We start from the raw sequence: 20,658 nt of genomic DNA, 5'->3' as shown, positions 1-20,658 counted from the left end.
ACATGTAGAACACTGAATATCTCTGACAGAAATAGACTGCAATAGAATATACTGGAATGATCAAAAACTCTAGTGCATGAAGAAATGTCTGGCTTTTATGAATAGAGCTGTATGGTTAGTAGGGCACGCATGACTAACAGAGCTTGTACACTACACGACAAGCATGGGCATTAGTAATGAGACTTGTGTGTGCGTCTGTCTGTGTGTGCATGATGTGTGTGTGTGTGTATGTATGTGTGGGTGTGTGAGTGTGCGTGTGCATGCACACTGTACACTACATCCTGTGCAGGCTACGCAGACTTGTAAGTTGTAGCTGCTCTAACAAACCGGTCTGCCTGCCTGCCTGCCTGCCTGCCTCGGCATACTTTTCCACCGAGCCCACGGCTTGATAACACACAGTCTAATCATGAATGCGGAGTTCTGGCAGGCGGCATTAGATATCAGAATTATTATCAGTGCACTCTTCATGGCTCTACGCTTGTCTCCATCACCCAGACCCAAGTATGTACGAGGGCTATGGCATGCTTTCAAGTTAACCGTCTTGAGACCCCAAAAAATACTGCCTTTGTATGCAAACGGGTTGCTGCTGGTAATGGCAGGTGTAACATGCTGAAAGCATGTTAATACATGAGGCTCTACAACACACAATTTATATTGTAAACAAACTTACTACACATAATGCACAGCTCTGACTGTCACAGGCCTACTCTTTCCAATACCTAAAGACTCCTTCCTCTTCACTTAATATTATGTGCATGGCTCCTACTGTACCATGTACTTGACACATAAACTTCATAAAAGATGATTCTCAGGAACATTTTACTTTATTCTCTGATATTGAATCAGAAAATATAATGCTTCATTCAAATTTGATTTTGTTTTCTTAAAAAAGTAAATTAACAGTTTCACTGTCCTCTGGATTTCCTATAGACATCAACTAAAATCAGAAGTGAGCATTTGTATTATGTTCCCTATCCCTTTCTGTGCCATAGACTTTGGACAGTGTGTACAATGCTATGGGGTTTTCTGTGCCAATCAGCACTCAAAGCACACAGGAGGTTAAGTTAAATTGATTGACTGGCAATGATATGAAATGGACAATATTTCACAAACACAAAGTTTGCATTTTTTAAACACATATTAAATAGCATTTATGCCTGAGCACTTCTGATATGTCACTTTTGAACAGTTGAGTAGACTCTCAGGAAACATATAAATTGCCCAATTCATCTCTTATTAAGCAATGAAAAAAATGCACTGTTTTAATCTGGAATTGAATACTATAACCCAAGGACAATTATTCCAAAAAAAAAATACTAGTATTAGACAAGAACAGACAAAATATTGACCATCAGCATAAATGTCACAGAAGGTGCGGTCAGACTGGCAAAAGATCGCGAAGTTTAAGATCGCGATCTTTAAGATCTCGAAGTTTTGCCAGTGTGACCGCCAACTTCCCACGAAACTTCCCGCGAAACTTCTCGTTCTGTTTGCGGGCGGTGTCTCCATAGCGTGAGGCCATTGTCATGTACAGATGTGCTTTGTAACGTCACAATCACTAACCATCGGATGGCACACTCTTTCTTGCGCGCGTACCAATGGCCCAAACTTCGCGATCTTAAACTTCTCGATCTTTTGCCAGTCTGACCGCACCTATAGATATTACACATGATACACATGCAGACACATAGAGACATAGGCACTTGTACACGCCTGTATCACACAGCTCTACTCCAAGGGAAATCTGTGGCAAGAATTTGGGCTTGAACTCACAACTCTGCCCCCTTTCCTCAAGTACTAGTACTACAAAATGAGGTATCTATAGATACTCTACACCTACTAGGAGCTTTTTGCAAAGTCTTCTACATATTCAATTTTACCCTGTCACAGCTACAATGTAGTATGGCCTACATATTACTGCGGCACATCCCACCGCCCCCCCCCCCACACACACACACATATCGGTATATACCCAAATCTATTTCTGACTAAACAGTAGTTTAGTTCAGACTAAACTGTCGTCAGAAAATGTGCCAGACTGCTCCACATTTATTTTGCTTACAATGTAGTATGCTGGTTTTGGGGTTTTTCTCAAAATTTATTATTGGTTTGTCCAGAAAAATCTGTGAAATCATTGCAGTCTCTTTCTAACCCCTTCATAGAAGAATTGCAGGCATTAACAGCAGAGAACAAGCTGATGAATTACATAGATGCATATTAAAATCAAATGTACAAAATAACAGCTACACACACATTTTTTTTTTTTTAAATTCTATCTATACCGGTATGTTTCCAGTGTTTTTTTGATGTTGTTGGTTTGTTGGTTTGTTGGTTTGTTGTGTGCTTTTTTTTCCAAAGACAGAGCACTGTTCTTTGAGTGATGTCTGGACAAAGACTATGCCTGAAGTGCTCATATTGTATGGTGGCTTGGTAAACATGAAGAGCACAGCCCGAGCAAAGTGTACATACTATACCGTCCCTGCTACTCCATGTGTACGTGTACCCTTCGATGCGAGTGTGCCGTTTGAAATACTATACTTGTACAATGTAGAAAGGAGTGTGTGTGTGTGTGTGTGTGTTTGTACATTGGGTCTATCTGTGGGTGCATGCATATCAGAACGGTAGGTGTAGGTGTGCATGAGCGCATGGATCTGCCCACCGTAGGAGTCTGCTTGTGTATGAGGTGAATTACAGTAATGGATTTATGGATGCACACATTGTACAAACTAAACTGTATAGGTGTGGGGTATGAAATCCAGGTTAATCCCCTGAACACCTCCATAAAAAAAAGGTGACTTAATACTCTTAATGTGTATATCGTTAAAATCCTTTTCATTCAAATACACAAATAAACATAATGATACACAGCAACCTATCAGAATATAATAAATGCCAAAGTGAGCCCTCAACTCTCAAGAAATACTTGCTACATCGTACATACATGTACATACAATGACATTTTGAAATATTGCTGTTCGCTAGCCTTGATGCAGAAATTGTAATGTAGATCTACTGTATATAATTTTTATAGCAAAAGCTGAAATCCATTCCATTTATAGGATGAATTTCTTAAATTACATGTGACACATCCAATATTATACAGTGTAATTTCATGACTCCACATTGGTTATGTGTATCTTGGAATTATGTACAGTACATAGCAAACAAAATATTTTGGTATATATATATATATATATACACTTCTTTGCCTAAAATTATGATTTTCTCATAGAACTATGATGCTCACACTATTAAACACACAAAGCCTGACTATCTACATATCTTTGGTACTGTTAGTGATTACTTAATGCATAAAGCATACAATAAAACACATTTTCATTGACAAACTATTGTCAGTTTGAAAGTGAATGATTGATTTCAGGCCTCGAATTAACCAACGGCCACCGACGGCCATGGCCGTCGGTGCCCCTCTCGTTGGCCGCAATGCCTTTTTTTCCTTGATCAAAGTTACAGCCAAAAAAAAATGTGCCCTTTTTCTTGTGGCCGTGGTGCCCTTTTTCTTGTGGCCGTGGTGCCCTTTTAAAATGAAAGTTATTATTTATGACGTATAATACAAAATGCCCTTCCTCAAAGTCTACATTTTAATAAGCTTGAACAACTTTCCTGATCTCAAATATCATACCTTCAGTTCACTTGCGTCCCAATATATCTGATTCAAACTCAAAGTATCTTTCCGAGATACGAGACGACTTGTACGTACATGTACGCCAGACCGGCTTTTACCGTCCTGACTGCCTCCGCAGCACAGCGGCCATAGAGTTACAAGCTAGGCAGCGGCGGGCCGGAGCAAGTGGTCGCAAGCCATGCTAAAAAATGCCAGGCCTGTCGGACGGCTGTGAGCATTGCCATCTCTCTCGCTCTGCATTGCATGCCCGCATGCTCAAGCAAAATGGCGCCGGAAGTGCTCCAAAGCGAGCGCGGCGTATGCGTTGAGAACGTACTGTATTACAGAACCTACATCGTATTGCGTATGGCCTACTGCCTAACGTCGTCTGCTGCGGAGAGATCTTGTGCGTGCGTGCGCTGCTGGAGTGTAGCAGCACGGTCGATAGCATACAGCTCTATGGGGCATTTACATCACATATAAACACCCAACATGCCATTTCCAATGTGGCCTTGGTGCCCCTCTGACTGACCTAAGTGCCCTTTAATGGCGGGCCTCTTGGAAAAAGTGCCCTTTTCTAAATGGCCTTGCCCCTCCAAAATCCTATTTCGAGGCCTGTGATTTAATACCAAGTAACAAACATATTCTGTTAGTGAAAGTAACATGTCAATGTCAAAATGTTACATTTTCCAGCATAGGTACAATCAGATAACAACATATGATATAAAAAAAAACTATACACTACAAAATATAAAACTCACTTCATTGAAAAGCAAGGCTTGTAATACGTGGTACTGTATGTAGTATACATGGTACGCCATTATTTAGCAAGTCTAATTTTTCGGGACTTCCCGAAAATTTCATGAGTGGTTAAATTCACAATCTTAGGGTAAAGCACTGAATGGAGAAATGTATGCTTGCACGCCACAGTCATGTCGGGATCATGATTATTATTTCCATTATATGTTTTTCAATTTTCAAATAGCACCTCACTTAAAGAAAATGAATGCCTTGCAAAATGGCATTTAATAACATATTATGTGTTTGTTCACAACTGAGACAGTAACCAGTTGAAAATGTTGAAAATATTCTTACAGTAGTACATGTATGTAAATCTTTCTACATTTGGCATCTAAACCCAGCTGGGATATCTACTGAATCCAGGGCTGCCAACTCTCACATATTGGCCGTGAGCCTCAAGCATTTTGACCAAATCTCAAGCTCTCGAGCACAGACAAACCCCCCCCCCCACCCCACCCCCAAAAAAAAAAATCACGGACGGCGTTTTGATACACTTGTGCGTGCAAAAACCCCAACTTCGCATCGCTCTTCAATGTAGTCCAGTTCATTTTCCCCTGTATCGATATCGTATTTAGTTTTAGGCTGGTTTACCACACAATCAAAGACCAAACAATTTGAATGGCGGTCATAATATGGTCGTGCCTGAGAAACGTGCACTCGCGCTCCAAATCCGACATCGTCCCAACCAGTGAATGTTGTGCACGCGCACTCTTTCATTTTTTTTATTTCTTTTATTTTCCAAAAAATTAAGGGGGCGCGCACCCAGTGGCCCCCCCCCCCCCAATCCACCACTGGCTCCCTCGCAATATCTCACTCCCACCTGTCAGTCAATGTTGGCAGCCCTGTGAACCTACAAAACTGACAAACAAGCCCATGGAAGAGAGTGCCTGCACTCTTTCACAAATCTTATCTTTATGGTTCTTCTCAAGTATTTCAAAGCAATGCAAATTATACATTTTTCAGGCAATAAACAAAGACAAAGCAAGGACGCTAATGCACATTTGGATATCTGTAGTAGAATCTTTTTTACTCCTTTCACAAAGAAAAGGAAAATGCATGTTCCCTGAATGTCTGAAGAATTAAAATCTCCAAGCTTTGCAATATGCTTGTCCTTGTCTGCCAAACTCTGAAAAGTACTAAATGATGGATTAGACCGAAATATCTTGCGTCAGGCAAATACATCTAATAGGTAGATATCCGGAGTCATATAGATGGCCTCTACATTTTCAATCAAAACACCGCTATCTTTTCTACTGTGTGCTGATGTTTCAAGCAGCAATGATGAATGTCAACTGGATGCGCAAATAGGACTTGCTTTTCTATAACACATCTGTGAAGACAATAACAAAAATGACAGAAACAAAATAAAAAAGGGAAAGAATCAGGGAAAGTCCCTTTTGAGCCCTTAACTGCCAAGTAAACATGTATTTCCTGTCTATAATTTCCATACTTAAGAGAGTAAACAGGAAAGTTATGCATGTAATCAATGAAAAAATTAAGTCCTTAAACAGCTTGCTACAAGATATCTAGCAAATTGCAGTAATTATGTCTGTATGTAGTGTTGCTATGTACACTGCAAGATCTCTTTTCTACACATTAAATATAGTTTCCCCAAGATTTATATTGCTAAATGTTAAATGGAAATCAATCCTACAGAAAACATGACTGTATGAAAATTGGAGGGAGACATCAAATTTAAGCAGAGAGCTTGTGACAATCTGACAACTACCGTACAAAAATTAAGAAAATTATATGTGAACAATGAATACCAATGTAAATGTGGAATCCACGAGGAAATTTTGTATTCAATCTGAACTTTAAACTATTCTGATCCAACTTGTGTTAATGAGTAGCTGCTTGGTAAAAACAGTGCAAATAAGTTATTTGTTGTTGTTGCTGGTTGTTGCTGTAGAAAATTGTTCTTTTCAGGTTGCACATTAAGATTTAAGTTATCACTGTTCCACTCTCTAAATATCGAATGCTGACAATGTCCATCTGATCTTTATGCAAATAGTTAGTAACACTACTTACAGACAAAGCAGCTACAGCTTAATTATTTTGCTTGAATTACAAAAAAATCTGCTGCTTTTGATGATTTCTTTTCTCAGTGATATCCTTTCTTTTTTCATTGACACATGTGTGCTTTAAAACCAAACCCATTATTACTTAATGACTTTTATCATTTGTTAGAAACTAAAAGCAGTCAGCAAAATGCTCAGAAAAATTAGTTCTATTCAATCTAATCTATAACAAATTGTGCAAGACTGCAACCATCTAGAAATACTGTATATTGTCATTAGGGAGAAACTGAAGGTCTACGGGTTTTAGCCCAGGAGCCTACATCCTTACATTAAGAAATACAGTTGAACCTCTCTTATCGGGCCTCCCTTTATCTGGATCTCTCTATTGTACGGACGCAATCTCGCCGTGATTTTTTAAAAAAAAATAATTACAGGAGGAAAGGGGGGTTCCCAACTCAATCTAACAATGGCGACCTAACAGTCGACTTTGCCGAGCCGTGATGATCGAATTTTTGAAGCGTAGTTTCGTCGACTCGTACTGTTTATTTTCAAGATCTACTTGATACATTTCTTAATAATTATTTAGGTAAATCATCCCAAGAATTTATAAAAGAAAATGATTTCATTCTTGCAAACACGAACCTCTATTTTGGGGTCTGTTACTGAGTGTAACAATGAAAAGGTTGCAGTATACACATTACTACATGTGGTACTACAATGGGCTACATCAGTACATGTGTATGTATACGTGTATTATGTACATGTATAAAGCATTGAGTCTCCCGTATCCGGCCAAATCCCTTATCCGGATGAGCCCCGGTCCCGACTTGTCCAGATACGAGAGGTTCGACTGTATCAACGTGTAAACATAACAGCCTATTGATAGAACTTATCTACACTGTACTCATGCTCTGAAGCAATTTGTAAGGCTTCTCTCAAAAATCTACAATTCATTTATAATTTATAATAAAAATGTTTCACATGACTTAATAAACACCAAAGAAGCACTGATAACAATACAAGATACAAAAATGCTCCTTTCAGCAGTACCAAGTATTTAACCTGGTAACATTTCAGCTACATTGTACCACACACATGTAACATTATCAGACCAGCTTTATGACGAGATAAGGGCATGCCAACAGTGGCAAAGATGGATTCCAAGTTTGTAATGTTGCAATGCGTATTGTTGATGAGAGAGGCAAAATCAGCTTCAATTTCTCAAAGCATGTACTGGGAAATATATTCATGTAGACCTTTACAAACTCTGTAAGTCACAATTTCAGTCTACACACACTGCTGGTGAGGTCCTTTGGTCAACAAGGGAGATACAGCAAAAGTATGACATCACTTTGGAAACACAGGACTCCTTAAAGTAGTCTTTTGTGAAGTAGAGCTGTTCTTCTAGCTATATCACTTTTCTAGTACTTTGGCTTTTGTGTGTGTGTGTGTGTGTGTGTGTGTGTGGCAGGGGTGCTATGCTACACATACTCAGGTGTACTTTAGGTATGCAAAGGTCTAGTGCTTAGTTTGATGGAGACATTCCTTGATAGTTTTTAAAGCAGTTGTTGAAGCTTTATTTCAATACAAAGGCCCTCATCCCTCTAGAAATTGGAAGAGTGCTTTGCTATTGTTTATAACAGTATTTGGGTTTCTAATGTATTGAGAGTATTGTTATGCCTTTACTGGATGGTAGTAACTTTTGGGAGCTGTTCACTAGGAAATAATTTGTACTTTGTCCTGGGCTCTTGTTTTCTTGAGATCCTCATTATTAAGCACTCTGATGAGTTGAATTTCATGCCTCAAGTATTTGTCAAAGTTGCACGGTTGTCATATAAAATGTAGTTACTTTTCAGTGATTCTCATCTGACGGTTTAGAAATCATGAACAGTAGAGTACACAGTTATCTGTAAATAATCTTGTTGTGCTGTGGTCTGCCAGTGTGATTTTTTTTTTTTTTTTTTTATTTAATAGAACGAATCAAGTAAGTCATAATACTGGATGTTTTACCATACTCAGGGTTTATATTTATTGGCAGTATGCTAGGAAGGATTGTATAAATTATCCACTGTTTGTTTGTATTTTAAACCAGATGCCTAAATGTGAAGCTTCTGGTTTTCCTGTGGAACTATGTATATTAGAGGGACTGTACAGTACTGGTTGAGGTGGGGATTCATGTTTTGCACATTCCTAAGTGAGATAATGAGAAACCTCTTATGAAATATGAAAGAGCATTCCAGAAGGGTTCAACGTTTATATGATGAAAATTGGTTTTCAAATGGCTGAGATATCCAAAAAAGTGATAATAATAAAAGGCGACATGCCACAACTTTATTAGGATCTCTTTGTTTCACCTTGTTTTTTGATATCTCGGTCATTTCAAAACCGATTTTCATCAAATAAACTTTTGATACCCCATGGAATTGCATGCTCTTTGACATCTCATAGAGTGGTTCTGAATATCTTGCAAAATGTTAAAAGCTAAATCCTCACCTCAACCAGAACTGTACACACCCTTTAAATGCCTAAAAAAGTCAAGAATTATACTGGATAACGTTGCTTGACGCTTTGCTCTGTGATATGTGATGGCTAAATCATGGATGGTAGTACAGCTGCTGGCTGTGTGTTGCATGATCTGCCTCAACTGAAAGTAAGGCAGCACTTGTCTAACACTATCTAAACTAAAAAAGGGGTACAGATACAAAAAATGCAGTGTGCATAATTAGGATTTCATCCTGATTGGCATACTAAACAAGTTTATATGTGGCAAGAACCTGATCTCGTTAACTGCCAGTAAAATGATCATTTAGATGAATGCAATGAAGTCTTTCTCAACCAACCAGCTGCATTTGATTGGAACGTGGTTTTAGTACATGCAGTATACAATGGACATTATACAGTAGTATAACTGTATGTCAGAGAGATTAAAGCTAAAACACAGTTCTCATAATGGTTCAAAATTTATCTTTCACCAATTCAAATTTGCTTGCAATATATTGGAAAGCTCTTCCAAGAAACTTGTCTGGCTAATATAATTTTCAGGGATAATGAGTTATCTTTTGCAGTATTCTGAGTTTATTTATAAAAGTTGGTATACGAACTTTTATTTCCGAAGTGTCCTCCCTGTTCAGTAGTGGGTGTATAGAATGCTGGTACATGTACATTAGTGTGGTATGGTAATGATTAAATCATGTTAAAGCAGTACACAGGAGTACTACATTGCATGCAGAACAAGCTGCATGCAATTACAATTCACTCCTGCATGTGATGGAAATCGCTAGATGACCCCATATATTGAAATGATGTACTAGTAATCATATTGTATTTAGTAAACATCACATAGTAACCATGATTGGGCAAGCTCTGAGACGGAGTACTTCCAGCGAACCTTTCTGGTTAATATTTCATGTTTTTGTCATTACCCATAATCTGTAATCATGTTATCATGGTGTTCTCTCAATGAATGTACATATTATTAGAGAAAAATTGACAGTCCTGCAGAAACATGAGAACTATTACAGGGCTCCACACTAACTTTTATTTTTGGTGGCCCAAAAGCAAACATCCGTCCTTTTTTGGTGGCCTGATCAGGCCACCAAAGTCTTCATTTCTGAAATTTTGGTGGCCCGATGTGCGTTTTTGGTGGCCCCTCACCACCGGGCCACCGTTAGTGTCGAGCCCTGTATTATCACTTTAACATGTACACAAAAATATACTGCAATCATTCTTGCTTTTACACTTCATTTTGGCTTACCATAGCTTACAGTTGTTGTTGGGGTTTTTTGTGCATTACAACCTTTCAGCAATTACCCCATCTCAAGATTTTAAAAAAAAAAAAAAAAGTGTAGGATTCTACATGGAGCAGGCGGATGAAGTTAGGATGATCTGCTTTATCTTAGAACAAGTATGAGCTACCTAGACCTCTATATCACTGCACATGCTAGGTATTTTCTTTCTCTCTCTCCACCCCCCCCCCCCCCCCCCCAGCCCTCTGCACCTTTAAATGTATTCTTTGATGTAGATATTCCTAGCAGGCCTTTGTGGCAGCTTTTTCTTGTTAAATGTAAACTGTGGAAAGAAAACATACCATAATCTTTATTCTCATACTATAACAGTTAGACCATTGTACATTACTAACGTTACATATTTCATTGTGAATGTGATGGCAGGATAAACATGGAATGATTTGATTATAGAAATCTAGATATTGATATGAACTTTCAAAATTAAATCCCTATGCAACGTACCTGGCATGCATTAAACAGCAGCTGATGTTCAAACTTCTTGACACCCAAAATATTCTGGAACATCTCGTAGAGCTGCTCCTTACTCAGAATGAGCTCAGATGCAGCCGATGTTGACAACCTCTGTGGCTGTTTTCGAGGGTCTTCCTCGCCTCGGTAAATGGCATCGAACTTGGCCATCCAAGAACTGAGGACAGTTTCTTTGCTCAAACCATCTATTTCTGGCAGGCTACGCACTCTCTTCTCAACATTGTTTTTGAAGACCTCTCTGAAATCGTGCGAGGAGCATCCACCACTGAGCACCATTTTAAGCACACGGTCGCTCTTCAGAAATACTTCATAGTAACTTTGCACTGCATTGCAGAAGGCTTCATCCGCTACAATTTGGGTTTCCCCGTTTATGAAAGCCTGAAATCGCTCTTTGATTGTCTGCAGTTGTGTTTTTGTGACTTTTGTCTGCCTTCTCATCATATCTGTCGGCTGCTTGGCGTTGAATGGATACGCGATGCACCTCATCACAAAAACGTACAGCTGCAATCGTTTCTTGTGATCCTCCTCTTCTTTTTCCAAACGCTCTGCCTCCTTCCTCTCACGTTCGCTGATGAGCGATGGGCTGGGGCTGGCAGGTCGCACAACCGATTGCCGATGCCCAGTAGTGGCTTGAGCCGCGTTATTAGCTTGCAAGCTGTCACTGCTGGACGCACACATACGCAACCCAGTCTGACTGGGTGCGGAGAGGGAATCGGTTTCATCTTCGTAGTCATTTTCCGAGTCCTCGTCGCTCGACGACGGATCTAACATCTTGAGTCGGTATCAAACAGTTATATCTAACAAGAGTTAACACTGACGCCGAGTTTGCTTTGGAGATTATTTTCCGATATAGATATCCGTTGATGTTACACATCGACGATGTTTATCGTCTGCTGGGAGCGGACCACCTGCGCACTCGTCTCTCTCTGTTTTCGGTATGCCGACATGGCTATCCACACCGATAGCGATGCCGATGCGCATATTTGTGCGCTGTGTATGTAGTGGCTATATGGCGCACGGACAACGAGCAAAGTCCGTGCTGCTTTTGACGTGCTATGATCGAGTATCTTGTGCGCCGAAGACGAGACGTTTGCGCGATCTACGGGTAGCTTTATGTGGGGGAGAGGGTAAAAGGTCCTGCATATTGTGCATTTTGTAGATTGTACATAGAGATGCATACTGTGTTCTTAGTATATTCTCTATGCGATTTTATCACACTTGCTTGTTTTGTTCATTGTACATGACTGTATATGTACGACTTTGGAACCATACCATTATCATAACATAATATACCAGGGCTCCACACTAACTTTTATTTTTCATTGATTTTTATTTTTGGGTGGCCCGAAACTTAACGAAAGAAAAATCTGCATGGTGGTCCAAAAAAAAAAAAAAAAAAAAAAAAAAAAATCAAGAAAAACATAAGAAAAACTAAATCGGTTCTACTAACATAGAAAAATAAATATTAAGTATTATTGAAGTGATACAGGTACCCATGTCTAAAATAAATGAATAGAAAATTCAATCATCCTCAATCATCTTACTGTTATTCTGAGTTCTAAGATTTAGCAAATATAGGCTTATAGATTATTATAAAAGTTGATGCCTATTCTAGGTGGTCAAAACTTATGTTTGAAATGAGAAAGTGGGAGCATTTGCAGACATTTGTATACATCCGACATTTGTTTTAGCATTGCAAAGAGCTGAAAGTTACCGTTATTCTTTGATTGTAAAAGCAATCATCCAACATTTACTACTATTTTAACACCTTACGGAGCCGAATGTTACCGTTAATCATTTTCAAATGTAAAAGCAAACAACCGACATTCATTTCAGCATCTTACGGAGCTGAATGTTATCCTTATTCATTTCCGAACGTGAAAGCAATCATCCGCTATTTATTTCAGCACCTAACTGAACCGATTGATACTGTTAATCATTTCCAAATGTAAAAGCAAGAATCTGTTATTTATTTTAGCATCGTACGTAGCAGAATATTACCGTTTTTCATTTCCAAATTTAAAAGCAAACATCCGACATTTATTTTATTATCGTATCCACGGAGCCGAATGTTACTGCTGTCCACTTCCGAAAGTGAAATTAATCATCTGACAATATATTATTTTAGCATCGCACGGAGCCGAATGTAACTGTTTTTCATTTTTGACCGTCAAGGTAGACATCAGACATTTACTTTACCATCAAACGCAGCTGAATGTTACTGTTATTCATTTCGAAATGTAATGGCAAGCATCCGACATTTATTTTAGCATCATATGGAGCAGAATGTTACTGCTATTCACGTCCAAACGTAAAAGCAGAGTTCTTTTGGCATCTTCCGGAGTCGAATGTTATTGCTATTTATTTCGAAAGTAGAAGCAAACATCCGACATTTTATTTTATCATCGTACGGAGTTGAATATTACTGTTATCCATTTCCGAACGTCAAAGGGATCATTCGACATTTATTTTAGCATCTTCCGGAGCTGAATGTTATTGCTATTCACTTTCGAACGTAAAAGAGAACATCCAGCATTTATTTTATCATCATATGGAGCGGAATGTCCATGCTATTCACGTCCAAACGTCAAAGCAAACATTCATTTCAGCATCTTCCGGAGCTGAATGTTATTGTTATTTACTTTCGAACGCAAAAGCAAACATCCTGCATTTATTTTATCATCGTAGGGAGTTGAATATCATTATTATTCATTTCCGAACGTCAAAGCAAACATTCGACATTTATTTCAGCATCTTCCGGAGCCGAATGTTATCCTTATTCATTTCCGAACGCAAAATCAAACATCTGACATTAATTTTAGCACCGTATGGGGCTGAATTTTACCGTTATTCTGCCAAAAGTATAAGCAAACATCCAAAAGTATATAAGTAAACATTTCGGGCCACCAAAATCTTCATTTCTTAAATTTTGGTGGCCCGACGTGCGTTTTTGGTGGCCCGGGCCACCGGGCCACCGTTAGTGTCGAGCCCTGTCTATACATACAACAACGTAAGATGACATCTATCCTCTCACTCTCGCTTTATCGTTATTATTTTGGGGGGGTATATGTTGAGAAAGAGGGGGGGGGGGGGGGGGCGGAGGACAACGACTGCGCGCCCGATGTGATGGCGCTCTTTACATATCACATGGATCCAGGGTTGTACAATGCATCTCTTTTTATTTCTCCACTCCTAGCAAAATAAACCAACTGACACAATAGGCCTATGTAACATCTCTTTATAAGTTCTTCAATCACATTCGTTGTCAGGTTCTTTTCTTAGATTTTTTTTTTTTGTTACTTCTGTTATAATACCAGGTAGTGAGGGTTATATGGTTCTACAAATATATTTTCTAATAACTAAGATTGTTTCACTAACAGTGATCCAGCTATAACAACTTTATCACCTCACGTTTTCATTTTAGATTTTGCACCCTCAAAGAGAAAAATGTGTGTTATCATTCGAGCGTAAATTCCTCTTTATGTTACCCTATTAACCATAACTATTTAGGTAGATGATAGAGCCGGAGGGGTCCAAGCCCCTCATCCCCCCCCCCCCCCTCCCCTTCAGATCTTCGCTGTCAACGGCGCGATCACGACGAAAATTGACACACATATTGCCTGTGACATTATCTCATAAAAAATGTTGATTTCTCAAAAAAAAAATATATATATATATATTTAATGCTAAATTATGCTAATCTATGCATGAAATCAGACTATTTGATCTATAAATCACTAAATAAAGCTCCAAACAGGCACATTTTTGAGCAAATATTCTTTCAAGTGTTCTCAAGCAAATGTTAGAAAAAAATTGCGCCATCAAAAAAATCTTAATTATTTCATTGTTGTTCAGAATTTCTTATGTATTTCTTTGTTTTTTACTCTTTGTTTTTCATTGGTTTTTTATATGAAATTCGTCCGCGACATTGTCGCAAGCATGACAATACACGTATGTTATTAATTGATTTTAATCAATAGACCCCCCCCCCCCCACAAAAAAAAAAAAATAGTTAGGGTTAATATGAACGAGAACAAAATTTCTTTTAATTTGATATATGTTGCATTCAATTCTACTGCAGTGTTCTCTGAAAAATATGAACTTTAAAAGGTGTTTAGTTTCTTCTTTTGCTTAGTATACAACGTATATGGTATATTCACTGTACATGTATATATATATTTGTGTGTGTGTGTGTGTGTCTTTGTTTTGCTAATGAGGTGGAGTTAAGAGGTAATAACATGATCCCTCCTCTTATCTGCATATTATGTGGTTGCAACAAAAATCAATGTTTTGAAGAGCATTGATTGTGCTTACAGCTTCTCCAGCTTCACATTCTCTTTAAGAGAAACTTCACATTCCCTAACTTTCATATTGTAATACCCTATTTTGGTGAAAGTTTAAATTTGTAGCCGTAACTATGTTTTTCATATTGATAAGGCCAACTTTAAATTTTGCCGTTAACCAGTGGGCATGCGCACGTTACACGAGAAATTTTCCCAGTCAAGCACAGGAAAAGATATGGTTGTAGCCCTTTTCTCCCTCCATTAATTTTACAGCTTGTGATTTCAGAATACAAGTAGTTCAAAGTCGTGTTCTAACACTCTAAACACTCTAAGCTATATAACAATATACTCAACCCACTAGTACACATCTGGGCCTCATTCCATAAAATATGTTAGGATAGCAACAGCCAATCAGGAAGCTAGATTTTTGCCATTACCATGACAATTGCCATTCCAGCAAGAGTTGCTTTCATATAAACTTTTTATGAAATGGAGCCCAGAACTTCACTCCATCACAACTCCAAGGCCACTTCACAAGCAATTGACACTTTTCTTACACAACACACAAAGTAGTCTGCTGCTAGTCATTCTTTTAGTGAAAGGTTCTTATGTTATCAATATATTTATTCTCATTTATGTTGGCTGGCTCATCGGCAAATACGTAGATTAGAGCCAGAATTTTTTTGTATTTTCATCAATAAATGTGAGCTCAGTGGACAAAAAGGCGACTTATATTACATAAGCATGTACAGTCTGTACAAATCCATTGACAAGGACACAACCATCAAAGTGAAATATGTTAAAAATGAGCTGCTATGGAACAGTATACAACTATCGTCATTTCATTACACAGCTATGAGAGTTAGAACATATTATCACAGTGAATAAATAAAGCCAAATAACTTATCAATTAAATAACTCTAACAGACCTGGAAAAAGAGACAAATCTGAACAAGCTTCATAACATGTTGGAACTGTCGGAACCAAATGCACTTGGTTTTTGCTCTCGAGGCTGTCTAACACTATATGAATTAGCTTGCTGATGTGCCAAGATAACTGACTTTTCGAGCTATGTGGCATAAAGTGGCACTCTCTATTGACATTATCTAATCAATACATAACAAAAGTGAAAATATTGTTTGATGCAAGTTTCAAAGGTGTTTCTTGTTCCAGGTCTCCAGAATTTACCACTGAGGTTACTGACATAGTCATCTGAAGAGAAATGTGATAAACATTTGTCAAGAATCACTTTCATACAGCCACAAACTATCTGGAACATAAGTTATCTAAATAAGAAAAAAATGATTGCAGGTACAAAAATAGATACAGAATTACACATTGAAAAACATGGAACACAGTACAGTCACATTCATTATCAAAATAAACCAACACAAAGCAAATTTAAGACTATTTACACTCGGAGGAAAGTCATTTACAATCCCTACATATTTACAATATGTACAGGAGTCGACTAATTACACCTACATACAGATATATATATATTTATATACATATACATATATACACACACAAACAAAACTGTTGAGTAGTGGCAAGGAACCTGTTTCCTCCTTTCCCCAATCTTCATAACGCACACTGGGCAAATGCATTCTAGCACTCACTCATACCAAGGGGAATTCACCCCACAAAGAAAAAGTCATTTTAATGCAAGCCGTGAAACAGAGACAGTGAAGCAACAAATCAGAAGAACGCATAATGCAGCCGGAGAGTCATGTAGAAAGTTGCTACCTTTTGAACATCGGCCCGGTCACTAGACAGGGCGTATTATGTCCGTCTCAATTTAAAAACACTCTGAAACATCTCTTACACCAATTCCTTCAATTTTTTCTTTTCCTCCTTTTTTTTTTTTTTTTTTTTTTTTTTTAGGGGGGGGGGGTGTTTTGTTTTGTTGAGACTGGATGCACAGAATAAACAAAAATATAGTTATTCTTGTGTGTACAGAGAAATAAAACTTCCCTTGTGCTTTAGTATGTGATGAGAACCTTCACACTGTCTGAGCAGTCAAAAAACATGTATATATATATATATACATATTTTTTTTTTTTTGGGGGGGGGGAATATTTCTATTTCATTCATTTTTTGGAGATATTAGAGAAATGATAAAAATCACTCATATTTGATTAAAAAAAAAACCTGTGTTGTGCCAGCAAACTTTATGGTGAATCTTGAAGTACCACAAGGAAGTCGTACCACATGACTCTGTAACATCACACTTGTGATTAAGTTCTTTTCAGAATTCAACTCTGTGCTGCTCTGTTGCTGCTGATTCCTATGACCTGTCGCATTACAGTGAAGTTTGGTGCATATCCTTCTCTACAGGAAAAACACAAGACACTAATAATAGTGGGAAACGTGCATTTTTAAATTCAGGCTTATTACATCACAATATATCAATTACACACAGGACCAAGAATGAATAATGATCTATAAACAAATTATCATGTGACCTGTTCCAATAGTCTTCACCTTAAATGGAGAATTTGAAGCTCCAGGGTTACAATTCCACATCAAATGCATGTGTTTGGAGTCATGCCATCACACAATGAACTCAAGCTTGCTGACTGAATATCTAATCTTCAGCATACTTTGTTCAAGTTCTCAAGTGTCAAGGGTGCTACGTCCATCAACAAGCACAACCGAACTGCTACGATTCCATTTTGATTTTGAGACAAAAACTCTGTTTCTGATGTTTATAATACAATCTATTGTATTGGGCATGCAGTTTGCACTACATAAATGCTGATTATATCAGAGGGGCAATTATTCAAGGACTTTGATTAATATTTCCCTCACCTACAGTTTGATACTGATCTGTCTCTCTGAGACTCAAAAACAAACAAACAAACACACAAAAATATCACTGATATATCTAAAGTTGGTTTAATATGTACTTAATCCACCTCACATATTGGTTCCTTTGGGACTGAGAAAGGCTTGGAACTGTAGCTTGATCACATTTCAAAACCCAATTCAGAGCTCTGCTGGACGTTTCATGAAACACTATCTAATTACAAAGTTTGTCTTGTGAGAGATTCAACTCGTGTTGGATTGATGAATCGAAATAAATCTGAATCCTGGTAACTGAACTTCAATCTACAAAGTTAAAAATCTTACAAAGTCAAACAAGAACTTCAATGCCATAAATTGCCATTAACAAGTCAAGAGAAAGATCGAATCAAATGGAATTCTATAATGACCACAGATTGCATAATACTGTTTCTAAACTAACATACATAGTATGTGTTAAGATAGCTAATGTTCTTTCGATATTATTGGGATTTGAGTTCACCAACAAATCTTACGTAGGATGAGGTGCTTTGTTGTAAATCGATAATGCAACTATTAATCTTATTCAAACAGGAAATCTGAAGCTGTGTCAAACTCTATAACAATAACAATGAAAATGTTCCTCTGAATACAAACAAATTACAAAAAAAAAAAAGATGAACTCTTAGGTTAACATTTAACACAATGATGATGAAAGGAATACTATGCTGTGCAGTACCATTTATCATTATAAAAGCATAAGAAACTTTAACGATCTACAATTAAAAATCTCATTTACATATAATCACACTCACTACAGAATACAGCTGTAACTATACAACATATTGTCTCATTTTTAATTTCAGACGTGAAGGAATTACGAGCATTAAACTCACAATATATCTATTCAAGCACTCATTGGAAATGACAATCTCAACCCAGTTTGGTATTTGCTTTGTGTAGTTTACTCATCAGGGCAGACAAGCCAGAATGATCGCAATGGAAGAGAAAGAAAGAGAGACACAAAAATCACATGCCCCAGCCAGGCTATCTACTTCACACAATTTCTCCGCTACGCCAGAAACAAGACTCGGCACACAGTATAGGCGCGCCGGCACTCATAAGGGATGAACACACTATATCTCCACGCATGGCTTCACAGCTTGCATATTTCGATGCATAGAATATTAACGGAACAGTTCTTCACGAATTTCGCACGTACCACCAGTGTATATACACAGCATCACATCAATCATGTGTGTTACATGGGATAAAATACCTGAGTATTGGCAAGCACTGCAGAAATACAGCAGGTGCTGAGAGACAGTCCAGCATCAGTGGAGATAAGACTGATTAATCGCAACGCTGTTGTGGAACCCACAACGGGACAGTCAAAGAGGGCTAGATACAATAACGTACGTTCTTCACTGCTTTCATGAAGCTAACGATGTGTGCGATGAAGTGGCAGCAATTCCTAGAAAAGTTATCCACTATTAGAATTTGACCCAAACATTCAGTCCTTTTGTTATCGAACAGTTTCTTTTCGAAAGCAACCCCAAAGGTCCAGTTTACCAAGAAAGCTCCTTGGAAAAGCCTCCTTCCAGTTGGGGTAAAACCTGGTAAACTCACAGTATTCATCACTGTTCCTAATGTCCCTAGATGCAGTGTAATTTTTCTCAACAGCACTTTGACTGCTACATAAACCTGCGGGGTGTCTTCTGTTCCCCGTACCACCACTCTTGTAGGTGCATTATCAATATGGCCAGCATGGCACATGCTTATTGTATCTTATTATATGTTTCTTTAAATGACAATCTTTTTCTGAGATTTTTTATCAAATCATATCCTTTTTCAGGTGAAGTATCATGGCTTTTACCTATTCTGCAGAAAGGGTCTTTATATAATTAATGCCTTGATAGACACTATTTGCCTGTAATTACATAACCTTATTGCGAATGAAAGTTCTTCCTGGGTGAATAGGCGTTGGCGTTGTTGTGTCCGTAGTATGCAAGCTGCCCCCGCTGTTCCTGGCTGGCATACGGGGACTTCCTGCCATTGGTGGGGAACTTTGCCTGCACCCCGTAGTGGTTGGCATGCTGGTTCTGGTTCTGACTGTAAGGCATGTGGGGGTACGCTGGGCGCTGCTGGGCGGAGAAGCCTTGAGAAGCGGCGTTTTCAACGGGTTGGCTGCCGTACGGATAGGTGAAGTTTGCGTGTTTCTGCGGTGGCAGTATGGGTCTTGCCGCCTGCTGGGGTACCTGCTGCTGCGTTATCTGCGGAACTTGCGCTTGCGTTGGGTGTTGGTGGTAGGCGTTTGGGGGAAACTGCTGCTGCTGCGGTGGTGGCTGCTGCTGGGCAAACTGCATTGGGAACTGCTGATTCTGGTTTCTGTGAGCAATACCATACTGTGCCTGTGAAACAATACAGGAAAAACCAATTTTTAACTGCATCCTTCAAGCCTCTGAAATGCAGGGCATTGGTTGAGAAATAAAAGCATTTTACCTTTGTTGGGTACTTAACCCTAAAAAGACTGGGGGGGGGGGGGGGGGGGGGGGCCTAAAAGGCCCCCCCCCTCGACATTTCGCGCGATTACTCTGCAACACGCAATGCTCTCGCCACGATGCTCTATGACTTTTTTCTTTCGAGTTTCCCGCACATTTTGACACCAAATTTGTGACGCCAGGGGGTACGGTTCTGAAGTTACATAACTTTTTGTACATGCACATGAGGCCGAAAATGGCTCAAAAATGTGATTTTGTGTACAAAGTCAATGCAAATTGAGTTTTTTCACATGGTTCATATAAATATGCTTGTTTTTACTCTAAATGGCTAAAATTAATTTGTTTTAGGAGTATCATGCTTCAAAA

The 20,658-nt window shown here is 38.5% G+C and overlaps 2 protein-coding genes across 2 annotated transcripts in view; both read right to left on the bottom strand.

The window, feature by feature from the left end:
* LOC139723298 (calcium-dependent secretion activator 1-like) overlaps positions 1-11,640 on the bottom strand; it is a 97,895-nt gene extending 86,255 nt beyond the window's left edge. Inside the window, exon 1 of the mRNA XM_071634561.1 lies at positions 10,695-11,640. Within this exon, the coding sequence (XP_071490662.1) occupies positions 10,695-11,492 (798 nt within the window). The 5' untranslated portion in view covers positions 11,493-11,640. The remainder of the gene's footprint in view (positions 1-10,694) is intronic.
* A 5,423-nt stretch (positions 11,641-17,063) lies between these two features.
* LOC139721734 (uncharacterized) overlaps positions 17,064-20,658 on the bottom strand; it is a 52,018-nt gene continuing 48,423 nt past the window's right edge. The window contains exon 24 of the mRNA XM_071633058.1: positions 17,064-20,202. Coding sequence (XP_071489159.1) covers positions 19,738-20,202 — 465 coding nt within the window. The 3' untranslated portion in view covers positions 17,064-19,737. The remainder of the gene's footprint in view (positions 20,203-20,658) is intronic.

Source organism: Diadema antillarum, unplaced genomic scaffold (genome assembly GCF_040938485.1).
Source record: "Diadema antillarum isolate AM-2024a unplaced genomic scaffold, OU_Dant_1.0 scf00000014, whole genome shotgun sequence".
In the NCBI taxonomy this organism is placed as follows: Eukaryota; Metazoa; Echinodermata; class Echinoidea; order Diadematoida; family Diadematidae; genus Diadema; species Diadema antillarum.
Note: the sequence above shows the minus strand (reverse complement) of the source record. Positions and strands in the feature narration are given on the sequence as shown.